Source organism: Bubalus kerabau, chromosome 18, assembly GCF_029407905.1.
Source record: "Bubalus kerabau isolate K-KA32 ecotype Philippines breed swamp buffalo chromosome 18, PCC_UOA_SB_1v2, whole genome shotgun sequence".
Taxonomy (NCBI): Eukaryota; Metazoa; Chordata; class Mammalia; order Artiodactyla; family Bovidae; genus Bubalus; species Bubalus kerabau.
In genome coordinates this window covers 4,564,231-4,587,445 of record NC_073641.1, presented here as the reverse complement: position 1 = coordinate 4,587,445, position 23,215 = coordinate 4,564,231, and the positions used below count along the sequence as shown (strand labels likewise).

At 43.1% G+C, this 23,215-nt stretch overlaps 1 protein-coding gene across 1 annotated transcript; it reads right to left on the bottom strand.

The window, feature by feature from the left end:
• Positions 1 to 2,719: 2,719 nt before the first annotated feature.
• Positions 2,720 to 23,215, bottom strand: GABRP (gamma-aminobutyric acid type A receptor subunit pi). The gene is made up of 9 exons (XM_055554689.1): positions 23,125 to 23,215; positions 22,295 to 22,413; positions 17,517 to 17,584; positions 16,564 to 16,781; positions 14,830 to 14,912; positions 11,279 to 11,416; positions 10,665 to 10,817; positions 10,032 to 10,219; positions 2,720 to 3,358 (listed from the first exon to the last, which is right to left on the bottom strand). The coding sequence occupies exons 1-9, from the start codon at positions 23,199 to 23,201 to the stop codon at positions 3,056 to 3,058; spliced, it is 1,347 nt and encodes a 448-aa protein (XP_055410664.1). The 5' UTR covers positions 23,202 to 23,215; the 3' UTR covers positions 2,720 to 3,055.

Sequence of the window (23,215 nt, the reverse complement as noted above, 5' to 3'; positions counted from 1 at the left end):
TCATTATCATTTAGTCTTGGTTTTCAAAGTGCAAAAAGGCCTTCTTATTGGACCTGTTTTCCAAAATTTTAATCACTTATGCAACTTTTCTTTGACTCTTTTTCCTTTGCTGTACATCCTTCTTAAAAGTGTAGTGGCTAAACTTGGACTCAATGTTTTTCAACCCAAATATACTACAGTCTGATATATACATATATAAATTCTCTACAAAAATTCAAAAAAGATGTATATTATACATTTTAAAAATTATTTTTAAAACATAAGATATGTAGTCAAATGTTCTTTCCTTCTTTAAATTCATTAGTAAAACACACAAATTATATTGACTGTATAATGAGGTATAATTTCTGTTAAGACTCAATTTTTAAAATGTGTATTAAGAAGCGAGGATCTTTGGCAGTGAACACATTACTAACTGATCAGAATTAACTATGAGTACGTAGCTGAGAAGAGCTGTGTGCATAAGAGTAATGCATGGCACTGAGGAAAGACCACACCTGGTCCTGGCGGCCCAACTTCCCCTAACTACAGATTATCACTATACTTTCCTGTGACTGGAAACCCAAACTGTATTTTTCCCCTAATGGTACTCCTCTGCGTTGCCCACTTATTTTCAGCTTGTGGCTTGTAGTATCTAGCTCTTTTTGCTATGCTCATTTCTCCATTTCTTCCTTTCATTTGAAATTAACCTGCTGTCATCTGCTTGTTATTGAATATATCTACATCTATGTATACATATCTTCCTCCCTGTATTGAGAATATCGATATTAAACATTGATATTCTCAATATCAAAATAATTGATGGGATTAGTCTTGCTATTTTTACCCAAGAAATAAATGCTTTGGATAAAGCAGGTTGGGGACTGATCTGGGTAGGTATGATACATGGAACAGACTTAGAATATTTGGAGTGTTTTTACTGAGAGCTCTAATATTGCAACCTACATAAGTTTCACTGTGACACAAAAATCCAAGAATTTTTTTCCCCAAAGTATATTTTCAAACTATAAAAATATCATTCAACAAAAACAAAAGAGAATTTAAAAGTAATGGAGAAGATTTGGAAGGGAATCTAGGACATTTTTTGAGAAGCAGGTCTTTCAATATCACCAGGCCTAGCTGTTTAACTGCAAAGCAGGTTAAACAGTGGTACAGTGGTGTCAAAGAACGACACTGACGATTTCACGAGTGTTTACCCTCCTCAGTAGGAAATAGCAGAGGTGTGTGTGTGTGTGTGAATATATATGTGTATGGTCTAGGGTGAAGGAAATATGAGGATGGAGGAGTGTGAGTCCACTGAGTTTGTATTATGATGAACAACTTTTCCAAATGGGATCTTAAACATGTTCTATAGCTGACCACTTGACTTGGTATGTAGCTGATATGATGTATTTATTTCACAGTTTCACATCTTTATACCTTTTTAAAAAATATAGTGCTTGACTGGAGTTTCAAAACAGATATTTCCTTTCAATCTTTATTAAAAAGAATCACAAATATTATTGAACCATACAGTTGCATCCACCTCTTTAATTCTTCCATTCCCATCAGAAACATTTTGTTTAAAAAGCTCAGTTGATCAAACCCACAGAAACTGAATTGTTAGCAGTATCGTAAAGGGGGAAAGAATGAGAGCCTGTGGTACAGGGATAGGAGAGAGATGATCTTCCAAAGCCATAGTTTATTTCTGAAAGGAAAAGTAAAAGGATACATTTATTAGAAAAGGAAGCTAAAGAATTAAAGATGGCAAGATTCTTTTAAAAGATTGGGCCTTTATCATGGCACACCCACAAATTACCATTTATGGTACTGTCGGCTGAGCGAGGCCAGGAGGCAGGGATGCATATAAGGTGCTTCTTTTGTTCGGGTGAGAGTGGCTGGGCTTGGAAAAGATAGCTCACCTGCAGCACCTTGTTCTGTAACAAGCTACTGACTCAGAAAGCTCTGGACCCAGGATCAAAATTCTCCTACTGAGGCAGGATAAGCCACTCAAAGTAGTCCAGCTAGAAAGATCAGGTGCCACTTGTGATAAGCCACTTGTTTCTGGGTGATGCAGCTCATTATCTATTATAAGCATCCTTCCTTGTCATTAGAGCATAGGGATAAAAGCTCCTCATGGAAGGATGCAGGGGATCTGCTGCTGGCAAATTGTTGCTCAGTGTCGAAGCAGCAGATAGAACTGGACTTGATTCTGCAAGGCTTCATGACAATAGTCTGTATAAAGACTCTTAGAATAAGTTTTTAAAAAGTTCCTCCATTTTTCCCATGATGTGGGGAAACGGCTTCAGCATTGTTTAGGACAGGCTTGCATATAATAGTAAAATGATAAGACATGTTAAATGGGGGAATGAAGCCCCAGAGCTCTCCCAGTTTGGGGAATCCATTATATCTAATAAAAAAAAGAGATTTATGTTTGAGATTATTGGTCCACTAAATTTTTCTTCACTTATAGTTGATTTTCAATGGTAGGACTTATTGGAATATGTGGACAGTTCTGCTGTGGCAATAGATACTATATTAAAAACTCATCTTGGTATTTACTGCACTGACTTTCAGTTAATTTACTTAAGCCCATTTCATTTTAATCAAAACCAAAAACTAGAAAATGTTACTCCCCAACTAAGCAACAATGTATTTTTTAAGCACTGTAGAGATTTAGTAAATAGCACGTGTGATTAATTTAGAAACAACCTCTGCCACTTGACTCAATACACGTAATAGCTTCCTTTTCCTTTTTTGTATGAGTTAAATGAAGACCAGGGAGCCACTGGGCAGTCAGTTCTGGGTAGGCTTGAAATCTTGGGCTCCATAGGCATGTCTTTCATAAAAATAAAAAATAAATTGGTAGATATTTCTATTAAAAGACATAGTGCTAGGACTTGTACACAGCTTAAATAATGGTTGGGTGAGCCATTCTTTGAGGGGAAAGGCTCAAATGTTATTTTAGTCACTTGCGGCACCATTAGTTAGGGTGCACACTTGGCTTAGAATATCGTTTACCTTATTACGTTGCTTTATTGATGATCTTTGGCTTAGCAAACAGTTCAACATCTTCTCAAAAATACATATAGTATGCCCAGTAAAATACATTGGCTAGCATAAAAATCAAAGGAAATAGTAGTTTGGAATATCGATCAACATTACTCGGGTTTTGAATTGTGAAATAATCAACAATCCTGCCCAACTTATCTCGGAAGACAAACTTGAACTTGTCACTGGTTTTCATTGTCAAGTCGCTGTAGTCAACGTTATCTCCGGAAATTTCAATGCTGGCAAAACTGATCTTCCGTTTAAAGCTGGAGATGGAGCTGTTGATGATGTTAGTAATGTTGACTTCTTCCACTTCCTTTGCTTTCCCCTAGTTCATAAACACGGTGGTTAGTTTGACAGATGACTTAGCAAAATAAGTAAGTGGGTATTTATATACGTGGGGCTTCCCTGGTGGCTTAACGGTAAAGAATACACCTGCCAATGCAGGAGAGGTGGGTTCGATCCCTGGGTCAGGAAGATCTCCTAGAGATGGAAATGGCAACCCATTCCAGTATTCTTACCTGGGAAATCCCATGCACAGAGTAACCTGGAGGGCTATAGTTCATGTTGTTGCAAAGAATCAGACATGACTGAGTGGCTAAGCAACATCAATTCACATACTTAGAGGTCTTAATATTGAATAATTAGGTTTAAGAGAGAGCAGTACTGAGTGCCTTGCTTTCCATAAAAATCAAAGGAAATAGTAGTTTGGAATATCGATCAACATTACTAGGGTTTTGAATTGTGAAATAATCAACAATCCTGCCCAACTTATCTCAGAAGACAAACTTGAACTTGTCACTGGTTTTCATTGTCTGGTAAGCAAGACGTGGCAGTCCTGATATCCTGCTTATAGGCACCTGTCTTTAAGCCATCAGCTTGTATAATGGGGAGAATAACCATTGCCCGTTCTAGATGTGCAGAGTGTATGTGTGTGCTCAGTTGTGTCCAACTCTTTGTGACCCCAAGGACTGTAGCCCATCAGCCTCCTTTGTCCACAGAATCTCCCAGTCAAGAATACTGGAGCGGGTTGCCATTTCTTTCTCTAGGGTGCTAAATGTTAATTGCTCAGGTTTTGAAGATACTGACCTGGGTTCAGATCCCATTCTGTCTTTCACTATTGTGACATTTTAGTCACCCCAATTCCTTTAGAGCTCAATTTCCTTGCCTGCAAAATGTTGATGACATTAATACCTACCTCTTGAGAGTGATGGGAAGATTAAATGGTGTAAATTACGTAAAGCATTTAGTAGGTATTTGACGATTTCATTTTATTCCAGGGAGAAGGGAGTAACTGATTATGGAAGTTAGTAGAAATCAGCAGTGTCTTAAGGTTTTTGCCACACAAACAGAAATAATGATGGTTCCTGCAACCCCATGGAGTTGCCATTCTCCACCATAGCTGGAACAACACAGCACATGGACTGGAAAGAAAGCTCAGCCGTGGAACGCAGAGGCAGCCTGATCCCGGGCAGAGCCTGGGTGGGGTGGTGGCAGCCGTTGTTGACTCCTACCCCAGCAGCACATCAGAAGCAGCCCAGGCCTCTGACAATGGCTGATACACTGTAGCTCACGGCCTCCAGTCCACACAGAGAGTCTACATGGGTCCTGCTTGCCCTGCGGTGCGACTTCACAGCAGGGCTGGGGTGGCAGAGGCTGGAGGAATGATCAGCTATGAAGGAAAAGAGGACCTGGACCCGAGGTTGCACCCGAGCAGAGCAAGGGCAACAATTGCTGGTACCTGCCCAGATAGTACATCAGAGAGAACGTGGACCTCTCTCTGCAGCCTACCCAGCCTGTAGGCCTCCCTTCCTTCAGCACCTCCCTGGGGCTGGGAGAGGGAAAAGCATACATTTAAAAGGGATAGAGCCAGCATGGGCCCAATCCTCAGGGCTTCTGCTCCAGCAACTTGGGATCAGATCCCACCCTAATAGGGTGACGCGGGTCACCGGGCAGAAAGGAAGTCACACCGCACACCAGGCTCTAGTTCTAGCCCCTCCGTCTGCAGTCACACCTTCCACCAAGCTGCCAGCTGCCAGCACATGCTGAGGAAAGACATGACTAGCGTCCACACCACGTCCAGCTTTCCCAGCAAAAGCACTCTGTGTAGGGACATACCCACATAAGGCCTATGCCAGACCGCAATAGGCAGCTGCTTCACCTAAACTCGTAGAGGCAGAGGAATTTAAGCAAAATGAAAAGTCAAAGAAACTGATCTCAGTTGAAAGAGCAAAAGAAACCCCCTGAAAAAATAGTGAAACAGAAATAATATCTGATAAAGAATTCAAAACATTATTATTAATAATGTTAACTGAATTAGGGAAAAGAATAGATGAACATGGTGAGAATTTTAACAAGGAACTAAAAAATATTTTTAAAAAGACCCAATCTTAGGGATTCCCTGATGTCCAGTGGTTAGGACTCCACACTTTCACTGTCGAGAGCCTGAGTTCAACCCCTGGTCAGGGAATAAGATCCCACAAACCGCACAGTGTGGCCAAAAGAAAAGAAAAGAAGAATTTAATACTGAAGTAAAACACACTAGAAGGCATGAAGCAGACTAAATGATACAGAAGAACACATAAATGATCTAGAAGATAGAATAATAGAAACCACCTAATTAGAACAGCAAAAAGAAAAACAAGTAAAAAAAATAAATGAGAACAACTCTGGGATAATATCAAGTGTATCAGTGTTCACATTATAGGGGTCCCAGAAAGAGAAGGGGATAGAAAATGTATTTGATGAAATTATGACTAAAAACTTCCCAAACCCAAACAAGGACCAAATATCTAGGTACAGGAAACACAGAGGGTCCCAAGCAAGATGAACTCAAACACATTCATACCAAGACATAACTAAAACGCCAAGTGTTAACGATAAAGAGAGAATTCTAAAGGCAACAAGAGAAAAATACAGAATCATATACAAGGGATCCCACATAAATCTGTCAGCTGATTTTTCTGCAGAAACTTTGCAGGCCGGAAGAGTGTGACATTCAATGCTCTAAAGGGTAAAACCTGCAACCCAGGTTATCCTAGATTATCATCTAGCATTGAAGAAGAGATAAAGAACTTCTCAGACAAGGACAAACTAAGACAATTCATCAACAGTAAACTTACCCTAGAAGAAATGTTAAAGGATTTTCTCTGAGTGGAAAAGAAGAAAGAATCTGTAGGAAAGGGATAATCCTAATCCCTTTACTAGGAAAGGCAAACGTACAGTAACAACTGAGGCTCAACCACTTAATTAAGCCCGTGTGAAGATTAAAGACGAAAAAATTGTGAAAACAACCATAACTGCAAAAAACAGTTGAAGGACACATGAGATGTAAACTATGACATCAAAAATGCAAAGTGTAGGAGAAGGGAGTAAAAAATGCAGCTCCTTTACAATGCGTTTGAGCTTAAATTACTACCAGTTTAAAACAAGCAGACACCACAAGACACTACAACAGATACACAAAAATGAAAAAGAAAGGAACGTAAGAATGTTATTAAACAAAATCATCAACCATAAGAAAAGAAACAAAAAAAGGAAATGAACTGAGAAGAACAACAACAACAAAAAAAACCAACTAGAAAATGAGTAATAACATGGCAGTAGGTACGTAACTGTCAGTAGTTATTTTATTTTTTATTAAACTTTTTATTTTGTATTGGAGTATAGCCAATTAACAATGTTGTGATAGTTTTGGGTACAGCAAAGGGACTCAGCCATACATATACATGTATCCATTCTTCCCAATTCATTGAGCTCCCTCCTAGATACACTGCCATATTTAAAATGGATAACCACCAAAAGTCTACTGTAGAGCACAGGGAACTCTGCTCAATGTTATGTGGAAGCCTGGATGGAAGGGAATAATTACTTTAAATGTCAATAGACTAAATGCTTCAAACAAAAGACAGGGTGAGTGATAGAGTTAAAAAACAAGACCCACCTATATGCTGCCTACAAAAGTTAAATGCATGCAAAGAGTGCAAGTGAGGGGATAGAAGAAGACATTTCATGCAGACAGAAATGATAAAAAAGCCAGGGTAGCAATACTCATATCAAACAAAACAGACATCAAACAAAGTCTGTAACACAAAACAAAGATGGAAACATACAGTAATCAAAACAGCATGGTACTGGCACAAAACAGACATACAGTTCAGCACAACAGAGTAGAGAGCCCAAGAATAAATCCACTTCACAGTCAGTTAATCTATGACAAAGGAGATGAGAACATATAATGGAGAAAAGAGTTACCTCAATAAGTACTGCTGGGAAGACTGGACAGCTACATTTACAAGAATCAAATTAGAAAAATTTTATTTAATTTAAAATTTAAAATTAAATTAATTAAAATTTAAAATTAAATTTTAAATTTCGTATAAAATTTAATTTTATACAAAAATGAACTCAAAATGGATTAAAGATCTAAATGTAAGAGCTGAAACCTTAAGACTCCTAGAAGAGAACGTAGGGAGAATACTCTGACATAAATCATAGCAATATTTTTTTGGATCAGTCTCACAAGACAAAAAGAAACAAAAGCAAAAATTAAACAAATGGGGCCTAATTAAACTTAAAAGTTTTGCACAGCTAAGGAAACCATTAATAAAATGAAGCGACAACTTACTGAATGGGACATAATATTTGCAAATGACATGAACAGCAAGAGTTTAATATCCAAAATATATAAACAGGTCATACAGCTGAATATCAAAAAAACAACACTATCAAAAAAATGGCCAGAGGACCTGAAGAGACATTTTTCCAAAGAAGACATACAGAATGACTAACAGGCAAGTGATACTTGACATATCTAATTATTAGAAAAATGAAGATCAAAACAACAATAAGACATCACCTTGCATCTGTCAGAATGGCTACCATCGAAGAGTCTACAAATGAATATTGGCTAGGACATGGAGAAAAGGAGATCCTTGTACACTGTTGGGAATGTAAGTTGGTGCAGTCACCATGGAAAACAATAAGGAGGTTCATCAAGACACTGAAAATAGAATTACCATAAGATCTAGCAGTTGCACTCCTGGGTATAGATCCAGATAAAAATGAAAGTACTAATTCAAAAAGATACATGCACTCCACTGTTCAGAGATGCATCGTTTACAATAGCCAAGATATGGAAGCAATCCAAGTGTAGCTCAACTGACCAATGGATAAAGAATATGTGCGATACATATATATATAATGAAATATTAGCCAACCATAAATATGAATGAAATTTTGTCATTTGCAGTAATGTGGATGGATCTAGAGAATATTATGCTCAGTGAAATGTCAGAGAGACAAAGACTGTGTGATATCACTTATGTGTGAAATAAAAAAAAATAAATGAATACAACTAGCAAAAGAGAAACAGACTCACAGACATAGAAAACAAGCTAGTGATTATGAGAGGGAAAGAGAAAAGAGAAGGGGCAAGACAGGGGTATGGGCCTGCATGATTTCAACTACTATGTATAAAATATATAAGCAGCAAGGGTAAATTGTATAGAACAGGCAATAGTAGCCATTATTTTGTCATAACTTTAATGGAGTATTATTATGCTGTACGCCTGAAACTCATATAACATTGTAAATCAACTCTACTTCAATTTAAAAAATAAATTTAATTTAAAAAAATAAATTGATTTTTTAAAAAAAGAAAGCCTACATACTCTTTGGCTGGCACATATGATCATTTGCCTTTAGTACTTGAGTAATATGACTGTGTGAAACATTGTTTGCAATAGTCAAGCACAAGAGAAAAGTCAACTGGATCTCTGGGCTATTCTGAATCTTCCTTTTCTCCCCATTTAAACCTTGTACAGTCTTGGCCCTTTGCTGAAGGGGGGCAGCTCTTCTGCATTGGATCCCTATTTTTTTTTTTTTTTTTTTTTTTTGCCTGTTAACAGGAGCTTTAGTATGCCCATGTCTATCAAACTTGGGCTTCCAAAAAACCCCAGGGTTCCATGAGGCTGCAGAGAATAATAGTTAAGGGCATGGTCCATTGCCCACTGCAAGTGGGAATAACAGATGTGTCAGACTTTGGAGCCAAGCAGATTTAGGTTCAAATCTCAGCTCTGCCTTTTCCTGTCTTTGTCCTCTTGAATAAATTACTTATCTTCCCATACTCAGAACCCACAACTGTAAAAATAGGGATAGCCTTACTGAGTTGTTATGAGCATTTTTAACAGGTGTCTACAAGATGGTAAAGAATCCGCCTGCCAATGCAGGAGATGTGGGCTTGACCCCTGGGTTGGGAAGATCCCCTGGAGTAGAAAATGGCACCCCACTTCAGTGTCCTTGTCTAGAGAATCCCATGGGCAGAGGAGCCTGGTGGGCTACAGTCCATGGGGCCACAAAGACTCGAACATGACTGAGCACATGACCATGACATGATGACCACGAGCATTTTAAATGACATAATATTCGCAAAGAGCTTGTGACTATGTCTGGCACATACATGCTCAATTGATAATAATCATTATTATTATTCTGAGAGATGAACCAAGGTGTTTCACTGCTAAGCCAGATCATGAGTCTCTCCCTGTTAGCAGAAAAATACGCTAATCATGAAATTTGCCACAGTTTAATTTTTCCATACATTTTTCTGTAAACCATTGCTTGTATAATTTAAGAAAACAAGAAGGCAACAAAAGAATAAATAGTAAATACATATTAATCTGGAATTTATAAGCAGCTGATCATGTTTGATTTGATCCTAGGTTTTTCATGGATGCTTGTTCTTATGGTTGTGATTTTATGTTGCATACAGATAACACAGTTATTTTCTGTGAGAAAATTAAGCATATTAATATCTCATTGGCAAAAAGAGTAGTCTTTTTAAAAAGGTGTCATGACTGTCAGATTCGCCCAGCTGAACAAGGATGAGAATCACTGGTGCAAAGTGAATCCCGGGGGGTCAGGAACCAGGTCCTGGTCTTCTCTCCAGACCAGTGTATGGCACAGGTGATGAATTATACACAGAGACCTCAAATTCTTACCCGATCTTTGGCTGCCATCTGCTGTAAGGAGCTGTAGTGGGCAACTGCATATTCCAGGAGGGCCCCAAACACGAAGCTAAAGCATATTCCCAGGTACACATCGATGGCCTTTATGAAGCAGTTGGTGTTCGGGAGAGAAGTACGGGACCCAATCATCAGTGTGGTCATTGACAATACGGTGGTCACTCCTGGGGAAAAAGGGAGCAATGCACCCACGACAGTGGTCAGTGCATCTGCCTTCTCCACCTGGCAAACTGTCTCCACTCAAGAGCTGGCAGCGTGGGGACAGGACTCAGAAATGGGGCACAGCTCATTCTGAAAAGGCTGTGGGCTTCTGGAAAAGAGATGATTTGCCCATTTTGTACAGGTATGAATGATACGACTTTCTAAATATTTCCGTCTTCTCACTGGAGGGAGGTGTTCAGTAAGCAAAATAACCGTTCTTCCTTATCTGTCACTGTAAAACAAAGTTTAAAAATACACTATTCCTAACGTGGTCTCTCTTTCTCTCTCTCAAGAAATCAGCTCCTAGAACTGTCCTGTGAATATCAAATAAAAGAATGGCAGAAAGTTAAAGAAAAAAATAAGACCTAATAACCCAGTTCTTAGAAATCTCCCATTGGAAATACTTACCAATGCAGGTTCTTGCAGGAACTGAATCAAGGGAGATCCAAAACGAGACCCAGGATAACACCACCAGGAAAGTGGAAGGAACATAGGTTTCCAAAATGAAATACAGGACATTCCTCTGAAGCTCAAATTGCAAGACCAGTCGTGTGTAATTTCCTGATAGGGTGAACAAGGGATAAGAGATCAACCCTACTCACCTGGCATTCCCTGTGGGATGTTGAACTTCGCTGTATTTGCCTCAAACCATCCATTGTTCACCAAAACATAGTTAACAATGACCTGTCATCATAGTTTCAATGAAAGAAATCGTGGTTGGATAGCACGGCATTTACGGGAGCGCTGATGCCCCCACCCGTGAGCCTCTTGTGCCTTTCTCTGTCACAGCATTCCTGCAGCATCACCGCTGGTTTCCAGGATACCCGCTTCACGAGACTGTGAGCCCCTGGGGACCACCTCAGGAGTGGGTGTAAAGCAGGTAGAAGTGCCAAGCCCAAACGCTTGGCATATCACAGAGGGGTTCTTGGGCCCAGAAGGGGCCAAGGGAAAAAGAGGTGATATTTCTGACTCAGAATACAACTAGGCTACATTGCTCTTGTGCAAACTGTCCTATGAGTTACCTGTTTCCTGCTGTGATCTGGTAACTGAGGTGAAATATTGTTGTATGGTGTACTGAGCAAGTCGCAGGTTCTCCAATCCCCGCACAGAGTCGTTCCCTCTCAGCCAGCTGAACTCTACGTCATTCCCATCGTAGCCCCCTGCCGAGTGAAAGAGTGCCCTGATCAGTGCAAGAAGGTGGCAGATTGAACTGGTCTGGAAAACGCTGTGAGGCAGAGACAACAGAAGCTCTGTCTTGATGGTGTAAGTCCAGAGACGACCCCATGCAAAGCCCGGCATGATTTCTCAAGTGTAGTTACAGTGTGTACCCAGAATGAGACGACCTGCTAGGGCTTTTCACCGTCAGTGAGAACCGGTCCTACGCTAAGCATTGTATACACCTAGTAGATGATGAGTAACTAGAAATGGCCTCTTTCATTATTTAAATAACATTTTTCAACACGTATCTGTGAACTCACAAAGATCTATAGTAGCTATTGCCTTTCAGGACGGTCTAACATTTTGGAGGGGATTCTCAGGGACATTTGGCCTGTTCATATTTTCCTATTGGCATAATACAACAAAAAAAGAACCCCAAAAAACTTTCAGCCATCCACTTTGTTGATGTCTGCAAACATAAGTATTTGATAAACCTCAAAGCAGTTTTACTAATATAGTTGGTGATTGTAATAATAGCTACCTTTTATTAAACATTTACATTAAGTCCTTTACATATTATGTCTCCAAGATTCTCACAAGCTTGCAAAGTAGAGCTATATATTTCTTCATTATGTAAAGCTTTTTTTTTACATTTTACGAAATTGAAATGGATCTTACAGTTGTTATATATTAAGTAGAGCTTAGAGCTTACATTTTTTCTGCAGTGTTGTTATTCGATACATGCTGTGCCTTAGAATTGAGGAACTGTAATGTTTTGTCCCTTTTATACATGAGAATGATCAGATTCAGAGAGACTGCATAACTTTCTCACGATAGCAAAGCAAATGAGAAACAAACCAGTATTGGACCTCAAGAAAGTTTAATACCAAAGCCCATGGATGATGATGATAATATCTATCATTTAGTAAGCAATTACCTTTCTAAGTGCTTTACAACATTATCATCTCATTTAATCCTCAGATGATACCTTTGAGAAGATAGATGAGTGGTTAATAAGCACATAAAAAGATTCTCAAAATCATTAGTCATAAGGGAAACACAAATCAAAACCACAGTAAGATACCACTTCAATCCACTAGAATGGCTGTAATTAAAAAGATAGTAATAGATGGTGAGAGTGTGGAGAAGTTGAATGTTGCTGGTGGAAATGTAAAATGGTGCAACCACTTTGGAAAACGGTTTGACAGTTTCTTGAAAAATTAAACATTAATTTGACCCGGCATTTTACTCCTAAGTATCTATCCAAGAGAAATCAAATCATGTCCATAAAAGGACTTGTAGAGAAATGTTCACAGCACTGTCATTCGTAACAGCTGAAAGGTGGAGACAAGTCAGAGCAACTTGTACTGCTTGTATCATTTTGTCTGGAATCCCAAAGGGAAAAAGTATCTAAAAAAGTAGGTTGTACAAGCCTCTACTTAGATACTTTGCTTTCATAACTAAGGGTGGGGTTGTTGTCCAGTCACTGACTTGTGTCCCACTCTTTGTGACCCCATGGACTGCAGCACGCCAGGCTTCCCTGCCCACCATCTCCTGGAGTTTTCTCAAACTCATGTCCATTGAGTTGGTGATGCCATCCAACCATCTTATCCTCTGTCGCCCCCTTCTCCTCCTGCCCCCACCCCAGCATCAGGGTCTTTTCCAGTGAGTTGGCTCATCACATCAGGTGGCCAAAATATTGAAGCTTCAGCTTCAGCATCAGTCCTTCTGATGAATATTCAGGGCTGATTTCCTTTAGGATTGACTGTTTCATCTCCTTGATGTCCAAGGGACTCTCAAGAGTCTTCTCCAGCACCACAATTTGAAAGCACCAATTTTTCAGCACTCAGCCTTTTTATAGTCCAACTCTCACATCTGTACATGACTACTGGAAAAACCATAGCTGGGACCATATGGACCTTTGTGGGCAAAGTGACTGGTAAATGCTCACAATCATTACCTTCTCATTGCTCTTTCCCTGAGTGGATATGGGCAATTGTGGCATGGTATCAATTCTTTTCTAGGGATAGCATTCAAGAAAAAGCCCTTGGTGACGTTTCTGAACCCAGATTCAGTGAAAGCTTCCTCTGCTCACTGGGGACAATATTTGTGCAAGCAGATTGCTGGAGTTTCCAGGAGAATCTCACTCCTGAGATTTGAGATGAGCACAGCCACCCATGGAGGGCAACTGCTCTCTGTACATGGGGCTGAAAATGAGCACTCTTTTTGTTAACCTCAAGTTGTAGTCTGCCCCCAAACAGCTGCATTGCTTCAAGAAGGTTTTTCATGCATTTAATCAATAAGGTAATTAATCTGCCTGCCCGAGTCTTTAATTAAACGTCCACCTCTGAAAAATGACTGCTGTCTCATAATGGTTCTGTTTCTCAGATGTTGGTCACTAGTGTCCTCATGTAAGAAGCACCCAGTGGTTTCCACAGCTTGACTACAGTTTTTCCTCCTTGTGCAAGCCATGCCTTGATGCCTTAATGATCGCTGTCTGTGGCATTTTCTCCCTAGGACTTGTATCACAGGTGCCATGTCCCCATGGTAGGCATTTCAGAGTGGTTTACTAAGGAACCACAAGATCACTCACAGGGCCAGGAATTCATCTGACACCCATCAGCTTAGAGTAAATCCTCATTCTTCATCATGAGCAAATCCCCAGGATGCAGTTTAGATGTCCACTTACTGGCATTATGCTATTAAGCTTTATGTATATCAAATAATTTATTTTAGAAGTTTAAAGCAGTCTAGCAATAAAGGTCAATGATTGTTTTGCATATCTGCCAGTTCTTACTTCTGCTGTGCTCTTCCTGGCTTCCATGACTTAGTAGTTCCTGAGACTCCTTCCTAGTCCTATTGACTCTTGTTTGCTTTGCTGTCCTGTCTAGTTGTAGGTGGCAATACTTGGTGCCGATGCACAGGGGTCCTCTCCCAAACACATAAAGTTGAAAGGTTTATTTTTGAAGGTCTCTGAATCTCTCTGGACATATACCCAGAAGGGATAAACCCATTGTCATCAACATCAAGGAGAGAAAGTCTACTATGAATAGGACACTCCTCACACATACACGGAGAAGGCAATGGCACCCCACTCCAGTACTTTTGCCTGGAGGATCCCAGGGACGGAGGAGCCTGGTGGGCTGCAGTCCATGGGGTCGCTAGGAGTCGGACATGACTGAGCGACTTCACTTTCACTTTTCACTTTCATGCATTGGAGGAGGAAATGGCAACCCACTCCAGTGTTCTTGCCTGGAGAATCCCAGGGACGGGGGAGCCTGGTGGGCTGCTGTCTATGGGGTCACACAGAGTCAGACACGACTGAAGCGACTTAGCAGCAGCAGCAGCAGCACACATACACAGATCTAAGTCACCCCAGAAACTCATCTAAGGGGCCCGCATGACGTATACTCACAGCTCTCTAGTTGCAACTTGCATGTCTGTGTGTCCATGGGGTATTTAGACAGGTCCATGTTACACGCAACAGTTGTTGTGATTCTAAGAAAGGAAAAATGGGTTCGTAGAGAGTGTTATAAGGATGCTATAGAAAGTATACCCTCCCTCTTAAGGGCCACTCCAAGAGAACTTTCACCTTGACTCTTAGAGTGAATGTGTGACTTGGTGCCTACATTCAAAGCAGTCCTGAGTTTTTCTGCACTAAGCAATACTTGAGAGACTTGGTTAAAGCCAGAGTCCAGAGTGCAGAAAGTTAGAATGTTGGCAATTCAGAGACAAACTTGCAACAATATCACAAAACAGAATCATTCATTGGCTTTTTTGAGATGCTTCTGCATCCAGTTTATTCTGGGCTCTGCGAGTCAAAAACTTGCCTAAGGTCAGAGAGCAGGGACTTGGCCCTAAATCTGTCTGACTCTGGAGCAAGGCTATGAACCATCATCCAGTATTTGTTATCCTTGTACTTGCATTATTGCACTGTTATGTGCAATAATACAGAGACACAAACACACGCACATGCACACTCACACGTGCTGTGGGAACGCAAGGAAGGGGCACCTTAGTAGTGATGGAGTTAGGGTCAAGGGAGAGGTCTATTGGACTTCTCGAAAGAGGTGCTGAGGTTTGGGCTGACCTCTGTGGCTCAGCTGGTAAAGAATCCACCTGCAATGCGGGAGACCTGAGTTTGATCCCTGGGTTGGGAAGATCCCCTTGAGAAGGGAAAAGCTCACACTCCAGTATTCTGGCCTGGAAAATTCCATAGACTGTATAGTGCATGGGGTTGAACACAACTGAGCGACTTTCACTTTCACTTTCATGAATATTTGGTCCGTGTGTGTGTGTGTGTGTGAAGTCGCTCAGTCATGTCCGACTCTTTGTGACCCTGTGGACTGTAGCCCCCAGGCTCCTCTGTCCATGGTCCCTAGCCTTCTACTGAAGGCCTCTAGCAGCATTAGGCTTGCAGTCATTGTTTAGCCCTGGCAGAGGCAGTGGTGAGTCCTCTGCCTGTAGGCTGCCCCAGGGAGCACCTTAGGGGCATCCTTCCTGTTGCCGCCAAACAACAACTTGATGAAGTTCTGAAGGGTGGAAGGAAGTTTTGGTCTCAGAGATTTGAAGAAGGGGCAAAGCAGAACCCATGACTATAGATGGTGAGGCTTTAGAGGACTGTACTTTGATTTTCTACCTGTACGAGAACACCTCACCTAAGTAGAGATGTATTCTGTAGCCACCAACTGCCCCGCTGCGCCCAGGAAAAGGAAGTTCTTTGTATCACCTTTCTGTCTGCGTTTCCTGTTCCCCTTCCCTCTTCCTAGCTAACTTCCTTTTACTCTTTAAGACTCAGCTTAGAGTCCTGCGAAAACCTCCTCTAACATCACCCCAAACCACTGTCCCACTCCCGGCTCGGGCCCCCAGTGCCCTGACTTCCTTTGCTTATGTGTCTGTGTCAGGACAACATCTGATTCAGCCCCATGGCCTCAGCATCCAGCAAAGGCCTGGCACGGAGCACGCATTCTCAGTACAGACTTGTTGAGCCAAACTGGACTGAGAAAGGGCCCTTCTGCTCTGAGGACAAGGACCTAAGAAGGCAGGCCCATGAGAAGGGGAGGTGGTTACTGAAGACTGGTCAGAACATCCTTTGCCTTTCCTCCCCGCTCTTTCCCCTCCAACCCTGAGGTCACAGGCGCCCGGTTACCTGAGGGCATACAGGACTGTGCCATTGGAGAAGAGGCGGATGAGTCTGTTCCCCACAGTGACTTCGTGGAGGAAGGACTTCTTGGACTCCACGATGTAGGTGTCTGGCACCCAGAGGAACTCCACTAGGCGCGCATCCAGAGTGAAGCTCTTGTTGCCTTCGAACACCAGCCGCTGGTCCGTCCAGCGCTGTCTGAGGTATATGGTGGCTGTGTAGTCCTGAGGGGCAGCCGGGGAGAGGAAGTGGACGGAAAGAGAAAGCTCAGAAAGTGCAAGGAAAAGGGTCCTGTCTTACTTCCCTCCCCACCGCCACTGAGATCAAGAGCACATGCCACAGTAGACAGGGGTGAAAGAAGCTTGCCTTGAGGTGGTGGCCTGCAACTATATGAGGACAAAACACCTTATTCATTCCAGACAACAACATCCACTGCCCAAAGGGAGCCGCATAGGAGTGGGTTCAGGGCCTTAACTTACTTTCCCTTGATCACAAAGGCCACACTAAGTTTTTCAAGGCTGCCCAGTTTACCTGGGGTCTACAGCGGACTCTCGTGGCAAACTGCCTATAGTGCCACCTTGTCTAAAATGTGTTCTCTTAAGTGAGAGGATGGTTGAAAGAAGTTACGTGATTATTGGTTTTCATCAGCTTGTCTCCTGCTCTGTGAGGAACCACGTGATATTTAGGCTTCTTCCCTGCATTTTATTTTTCCCCATTCTTATCCCTCACCCAGCACACCCACTCCCTCATTTTGCCGCTCCTAGCCTTTGAATTCACTTTTCCTCTGATACTCAGAAGATTTGTTTTACAAGCATCTTCCACTGTCTTGAGTTTCAGGATAGGTCTCCAGTTCCTGCCATTCCAATAAGTCTCTGTTCTGTTTGCGTAGCTAGAATGGGCTTCCTCATAAAACACAGGGAAGGGGCTCAATGGGTGGAAGGCGAGGGAAGCACACTTACCATATTACTCTCCGAAATACTGGAGATACTTGCAATGTCCAGGGTCACTGCTATCTGAACAGGTTCTCCTAAGAATGGAGAAAACACAGAAAGCCTTACCTAGAAATATAAAATATAAAGCCTTACCTAGAAATATAAACAGACTTGCTAACATTAGCACAGTTAAGAAATATAGTTATATACATTCATAACTAATAAAAAAATATATATAAGAAATATATGGGCTTCCCAGGTGGCGCTAGTGGTAACGAATCTATAATTCAGGAGATGCAAGAGACGCAGGTTCGATCCCTGGCTCAGGAAGATCCCCCGGAGAGGGGAAAGGCAACCCATTCCAGTATTCTTGCCTGGAAAATCCCATCGACAGAGGAGCCTGGTGGGCCACAGTCCAAGGGGTTGCAAAGAATCAGATAAGGTCTCAAAGAGTCAGACACAATTGAAGCAACTTGGCAAGTATGCACATAAGAAATACATATATCTTGGAAAATTTAAAAAGTAACAGTGATCTATTGCAAAATTTTAAACAGTTTAGAAGCTTATAAATAAAAGATGAATTTCTATCCTCCCCCTCGCAGGAGAAATGTCCATACAGGGTGTGCCTCTCTTTCGTATGAAAAAGCAACGCACACGTATACACTTAGCTAAGCACACGGAAGCGAGACCACACTATAGTCATTAGTGTTTATTTGAAGGAATGGAATGGTATCTGCTACTTCCTACTTAGAGGACTTTTTCCTATGGTGCTTGTGAGGGACTCATTTACTTCGAAATGTAATAGAGATTTGGGAACTTGCACACAAATATATCTCCCCCCCTCAACCAAGTAAATTTACTACCAGATGGCATTCAAGACTGCTCATGGTTGAGCTTCCACTCACCTCCTGACATCTTTCTCCTCTTCCTGTGCTCTCCAGGCACCTTAAACTATTTACAATTGCAGAACCATCCCCATTTGGTCTGGTGTACAGATGCTGGGCCTCAATCCTGGAGTCTGGGCAGATGGGCCTGATTTCTGAGGCTGCCTGTCTTACCTCTCAAGTGAAGTAAGAAGAAGTGAAGAAGAATGGGAGCCACCATTCTCAGTGGCCAGGCCAGGAATGTTTACTCCCCCTGAGACTAGAGATGTGGAACAAAAGTCCAGGAGTCAGGAAGATGTGAGTTTTGATCTGGGAAGTTAGCAGACCTTTCAGAACTGCAGCTTTCTCACCCGCAGGTTTGAATAATGCTAATGACATCAGAGGGTCATGGAGAAGGTTAAATGAGAGAAGGTGTGTGGTAGCTTCTTTGCAGGTGACGAGCCAGAATATGCACAAATGGTTGCCTAGCTAGACATACAGAAGGTGCCCAGAAATAATTATGTGTACAGAGCCCCCAGCATGGTTTCTATCATGTCATACCATGCACTCGGTAAATATCATTTCCCTTCCCTTATCCCTCTCTTCCATGATGTTAGCTAATTCTGGAAAAGAAACAACCTTCTTCATCAGGTTAATAGGTGGAAAGCATTTACTTGGGATAATAACTGGGGGTACCTCAGGGAACTGTGACAACACATTAACTAGGAGAAGGAGAGGTGGAATTCAAAATGCTTCACCGCATCAAACTGGGAGAAATCAGAGAGCAGCCTATTTATTAATTGAAGGAAATCAAGCTGCAGGATATAGGGAAGAACTTGGAACTGGAGTTTTAAAGCCAGTGCAATTAAAAATAATTAACTGAATACTTGGTAGGAAAGGGGTAGATCTTTCAGGGCAGACCCTGGAAGGTGCTGACGGAGTTAAGGTGCTAAGTGGCTCTCTGCCCCTCATGGCAGCAAGGTGTCGCATCAAGAAGAGAAGCTTAGGGTCAGAGTGGCCACACCCCAGCAGTGTGACCTTGAACAAACTGCTAAACCTCTCTGTTTTACAGTTTCTCATCTTTAAAATACAGCTACTAATGTCGGTTATCAGGGTGGGGTTGGGAAGGTCACGGGATCGATTGTAAGAGCTTGGCACACGGCAGGCGTAGGTCAGCGCTGGTTGCCACCCCTGAGGAACATGGAGAACCGAAGACGTACCAGTGCTTCAGGCTCACTGCGGGCTTTGTACGTTTAGTTTCTTTCTAGGTAGTCTGCTGCTGCTAAGTCGCTCAGTCGTGTCCGACTCTGTGCGACCCCATAGACGGCAGCCCACCAGGCTCCCCTGTCCCTGGGATTCTCCAGGCAAGAACACCGGAGTGGTTGCCATTTCCTTCTCCAATGCGTGAAAGTGAAAGGTGAAAGTGAAGTCGCTCAGTCGTGTCCGACCCTCAGGGACCCCATGGACTGCAGCCACCAGGCTCCCCCGTCCCTGGGATTCTCCAGGCAGGGGCACTGGAGTGGGTGCCACTGCCCTCTCCGCTAGGCAGGGGCACTGGAGTGGGTGCCACCGCCCTCTCCGCCAGGTAGTCTAGTCCCGGCTTTTCCTCAGTTGGCTGCTTTATGGACCAGAGTTTGTTCTTTCTTCCCTGTGAGTTAGAAAAGTGAGCGGTGCCACCAGAGGGCAGCTTTCTCCTAGGAAACAGGTCAAGGCCAGGTCCTGGGCAGAGGCTTGCAGAACCACCAAGCTCAGTCCCTGAAAAGCCCTACGGAGGTCTGGTCACTCAGGGACCTCAGGGTCCTAGACCTGGGTGGACAGACGTTACTCCAGAGAACTATAGCCCCTCTGTGGGCCTGGAGGCTGCCTCATACGTGTAGGTTCTGTTAGGAGGCAGAGTGCCAAAGGCTCATGACAAGGGGTGGGGGGTGTGCCTTCCCCTCTTTTTGACTGAGGACCCCTTGCCCCATTTCCACCCCAGGTGGGTGTGCGCCTCATGTCCCTGAGGGCCACCTCAGGCTCAGAATGGGTATGTTACCCAGGGACTCTGCACCCTGTTGGCCCACGAGCCAGCAACAAGAGGGCAGTGTTCTGGCCCAGCTGTTTGGCATCTGGGAGGCAGAGAAGTTGTTCAGCAAATCTAACCAGATGTGCATACTCCCAGGCTTATCATTAGCATTCAGTTGGTCCTGGGAAAACCAGGGGAGGTGGAAGCCCCCCAAGGTCCCTTAACTTAAGGACCTCAAATCCTAAATGTGTGGCCATGAGGCTGGGTCTCTCAGATCTCCATCTGAAGGGGTGTGGGTGGCCCCAGCTGCTGTGCTCTGAAACCTTTCACCACACTTGTTCAGAGGCCACACTTCCCATGGGCTGCATCCCACTGGGGCCTGAAAGTGTTAGGAATACTAAAGCAGGCCTGCTCCTGGGAGGCACAGAGATGGGAGACTGCTGTGATGGGACCTTCCGCTCAAGGACTCTGTGGTGGACTTTCTGAACACACTTAGAACTGCACTGTGGTCTAAAGCACCTCCACCAGCCTTTCTTCCCTCCCTCCCTTCTTCCCTTCAACTTTCCAGCTTCCTCCTTTTCCTGCCCCATATTTTGTCATAGATATGGCCCCAATAAATATCTTGCAAGGATAATCCTCTCTCATTGTCTGCTCCTCAGAGGACCTGGACTAACCCACTAATCCTAGATCTGACCTGAGAATTTTATTAATATCAACTGAAGGGAGGAGCAGGAAGGCAAAGGGATTAAAACAGATGGCAACCTGATGATATATTTAAACACTTCATTCACTCTTCCTTGTGAGGTAGATGATATGCCCCTAGTTACAGAAAACTAAGATGCTTGCCCAGCAGTTGAGCCAGGAGCCAAACTCAGGTTTATTTGACTCTAAGGCTCTTTCTATTACTCAAGGTAACAAGACATTAGTAACCACCTTGTTCAGTCTTGCATTTTACAAACAGAGAGGCTGAGACCCTGTGAGAAGGAGGTAGGTGGTGGCTTCATTCTTTCCATCCTTGCCTCATTTTTCAAGATGTATATTAATTGACAACTTGCTACCTGCTGAGCACTTAGATACCGCTGGGGCTACTGAAGTAAATAAAGCAGGATTTCTGCAAGGGATTTCAGCCTAGAGCCGAGACAGACATAAAGCCAGTGACAGCAGCACCCAGTAACAGCTATGATCTAGAAGTATGTTCAGAATAAAGTGTGAAGAAAGGGCATGAGGCCTGGAGGAATCTGTGTGGGCTGCTCAGAAGGGGAAGCCTTTGATCTGAGACATGAAGGAAAACTGGCATTTTACCAGGAGTCAAATTGGAACAAGCTCTTCGTGGCAGATAAACAGTCTGAGCAAAAAGCATGGAGACCAGAAAGGCCAAGGAGGTCTGGGGGCACATTTGTGTAAGGGCATAGCGGGGAGAAGCTGGGGACATGAGGGTGACAGATAGAGGTGGGCTGGGAGGTTCTGAGTGGGCCACGCAGAGGGCTCTGGACTCTAGGCTGGAGACACTGGGCAGCAGGAAGTATTCTGAGCAGCAAAGGGCCCAGGTGGGTCTTCCGAATGGCAGAGTAGAGGGTTAGTCTTGAGGTGGCAGGCTGAGGCATGAAGAACAGGTGGAACAGTCCTGGTGAGACATAGTGGGTTTCTCGAGTAATGATACCTGAAGTGAAGGTAGAAGGCAGACAGCAGGTATGGGGTAGTGAGGAAGCTCTAGTAACCTCTCTGGGGAGGAGGATTTCTGTATCCTGCAGGTGGAGAGACCAGAGAAAGTGCTTTCTCCCAAGCAGCATGGAAACTAACTGGCAGCTGTCTGTATCACTGCCAATCTGATAGATCAGAAAAAGCAGTCAACTACAGTCTCCCGAAACCCTTATCTGCATATTATCTCTGGTCCTGTTCTTTTCGAATTGATGTCCTGGGCAAAAAGAATGACCTACCGCCAAAATTGGGCCTGAGAAACTTGTTATATCCTGCTGTGAGATTCTCAAAGCCAGGCAGGGACAGCTTGTTGCTTCTGCTGACCTCGATGTTAAACTGATTCCCCTGGACGCACATCCTGCAAAAGAAAACAGGTTTCAGTGTACGTGCGTGCTGATGTGCGGATCAACATGCATACATACAAACTTGAAACCTGAGCTTGTGTTTGCATGTATGTGTGTGGTTATATGGGCTTCCAAGTGGCTCAGTGGTAAAGAATCTGTTTGTCAATGCAAAAGACGCAGGAGACGCAGGTTTGATCCCTGGGTCAGGAAGATCCTCTGGAGTAGGAAATGGCAACCCACTCCAGTATTCTTGCCTGGAAAATTCCATGGACAGAGGAGCCTGGAGGGCTGCATGCAGCCCATGGGTTGCAAAGAGTCAGACACAACTGAGCACACAAGCATGCACGTGCGTGTGCCTGTGCTCACGTACCAGCAGCGACTCTTCCAAAGAGAACTCTCCAATTTTCAGCTGCTGAATTAAACATATCTCTATCTCACCCCACGTTATTATGCATTTGCCATGTATCATAATGTCGTGGTAATTTGGAAACACTCAAAACCTTCCCCCCAAAACAAAAGGGATTTATCCATCTCTGACCATTTTGGAAGCTTGACTTCTCCAGACAGAAAAGCATGGCATGACACTGTATGTCCTGGTGCGTCAGCGGGGCGAAGGCACTAGGATTTGTCTTGTTGTCGGTAAGTAGAAAGGACTGCCACCCGTCCCACCGTGTGCAAAACCCAAAGCAGTTCAGACCAAGGCCACTGTGGGTGGCAGAGCTCACCTTGCGGAGAAGAGACTCAGCCACAGGAAGGTCAGGTGGAGACTGCGCCTCATGTTGGGGAGCTGCACGTGTAGCATGAGGCCGAAGTAGA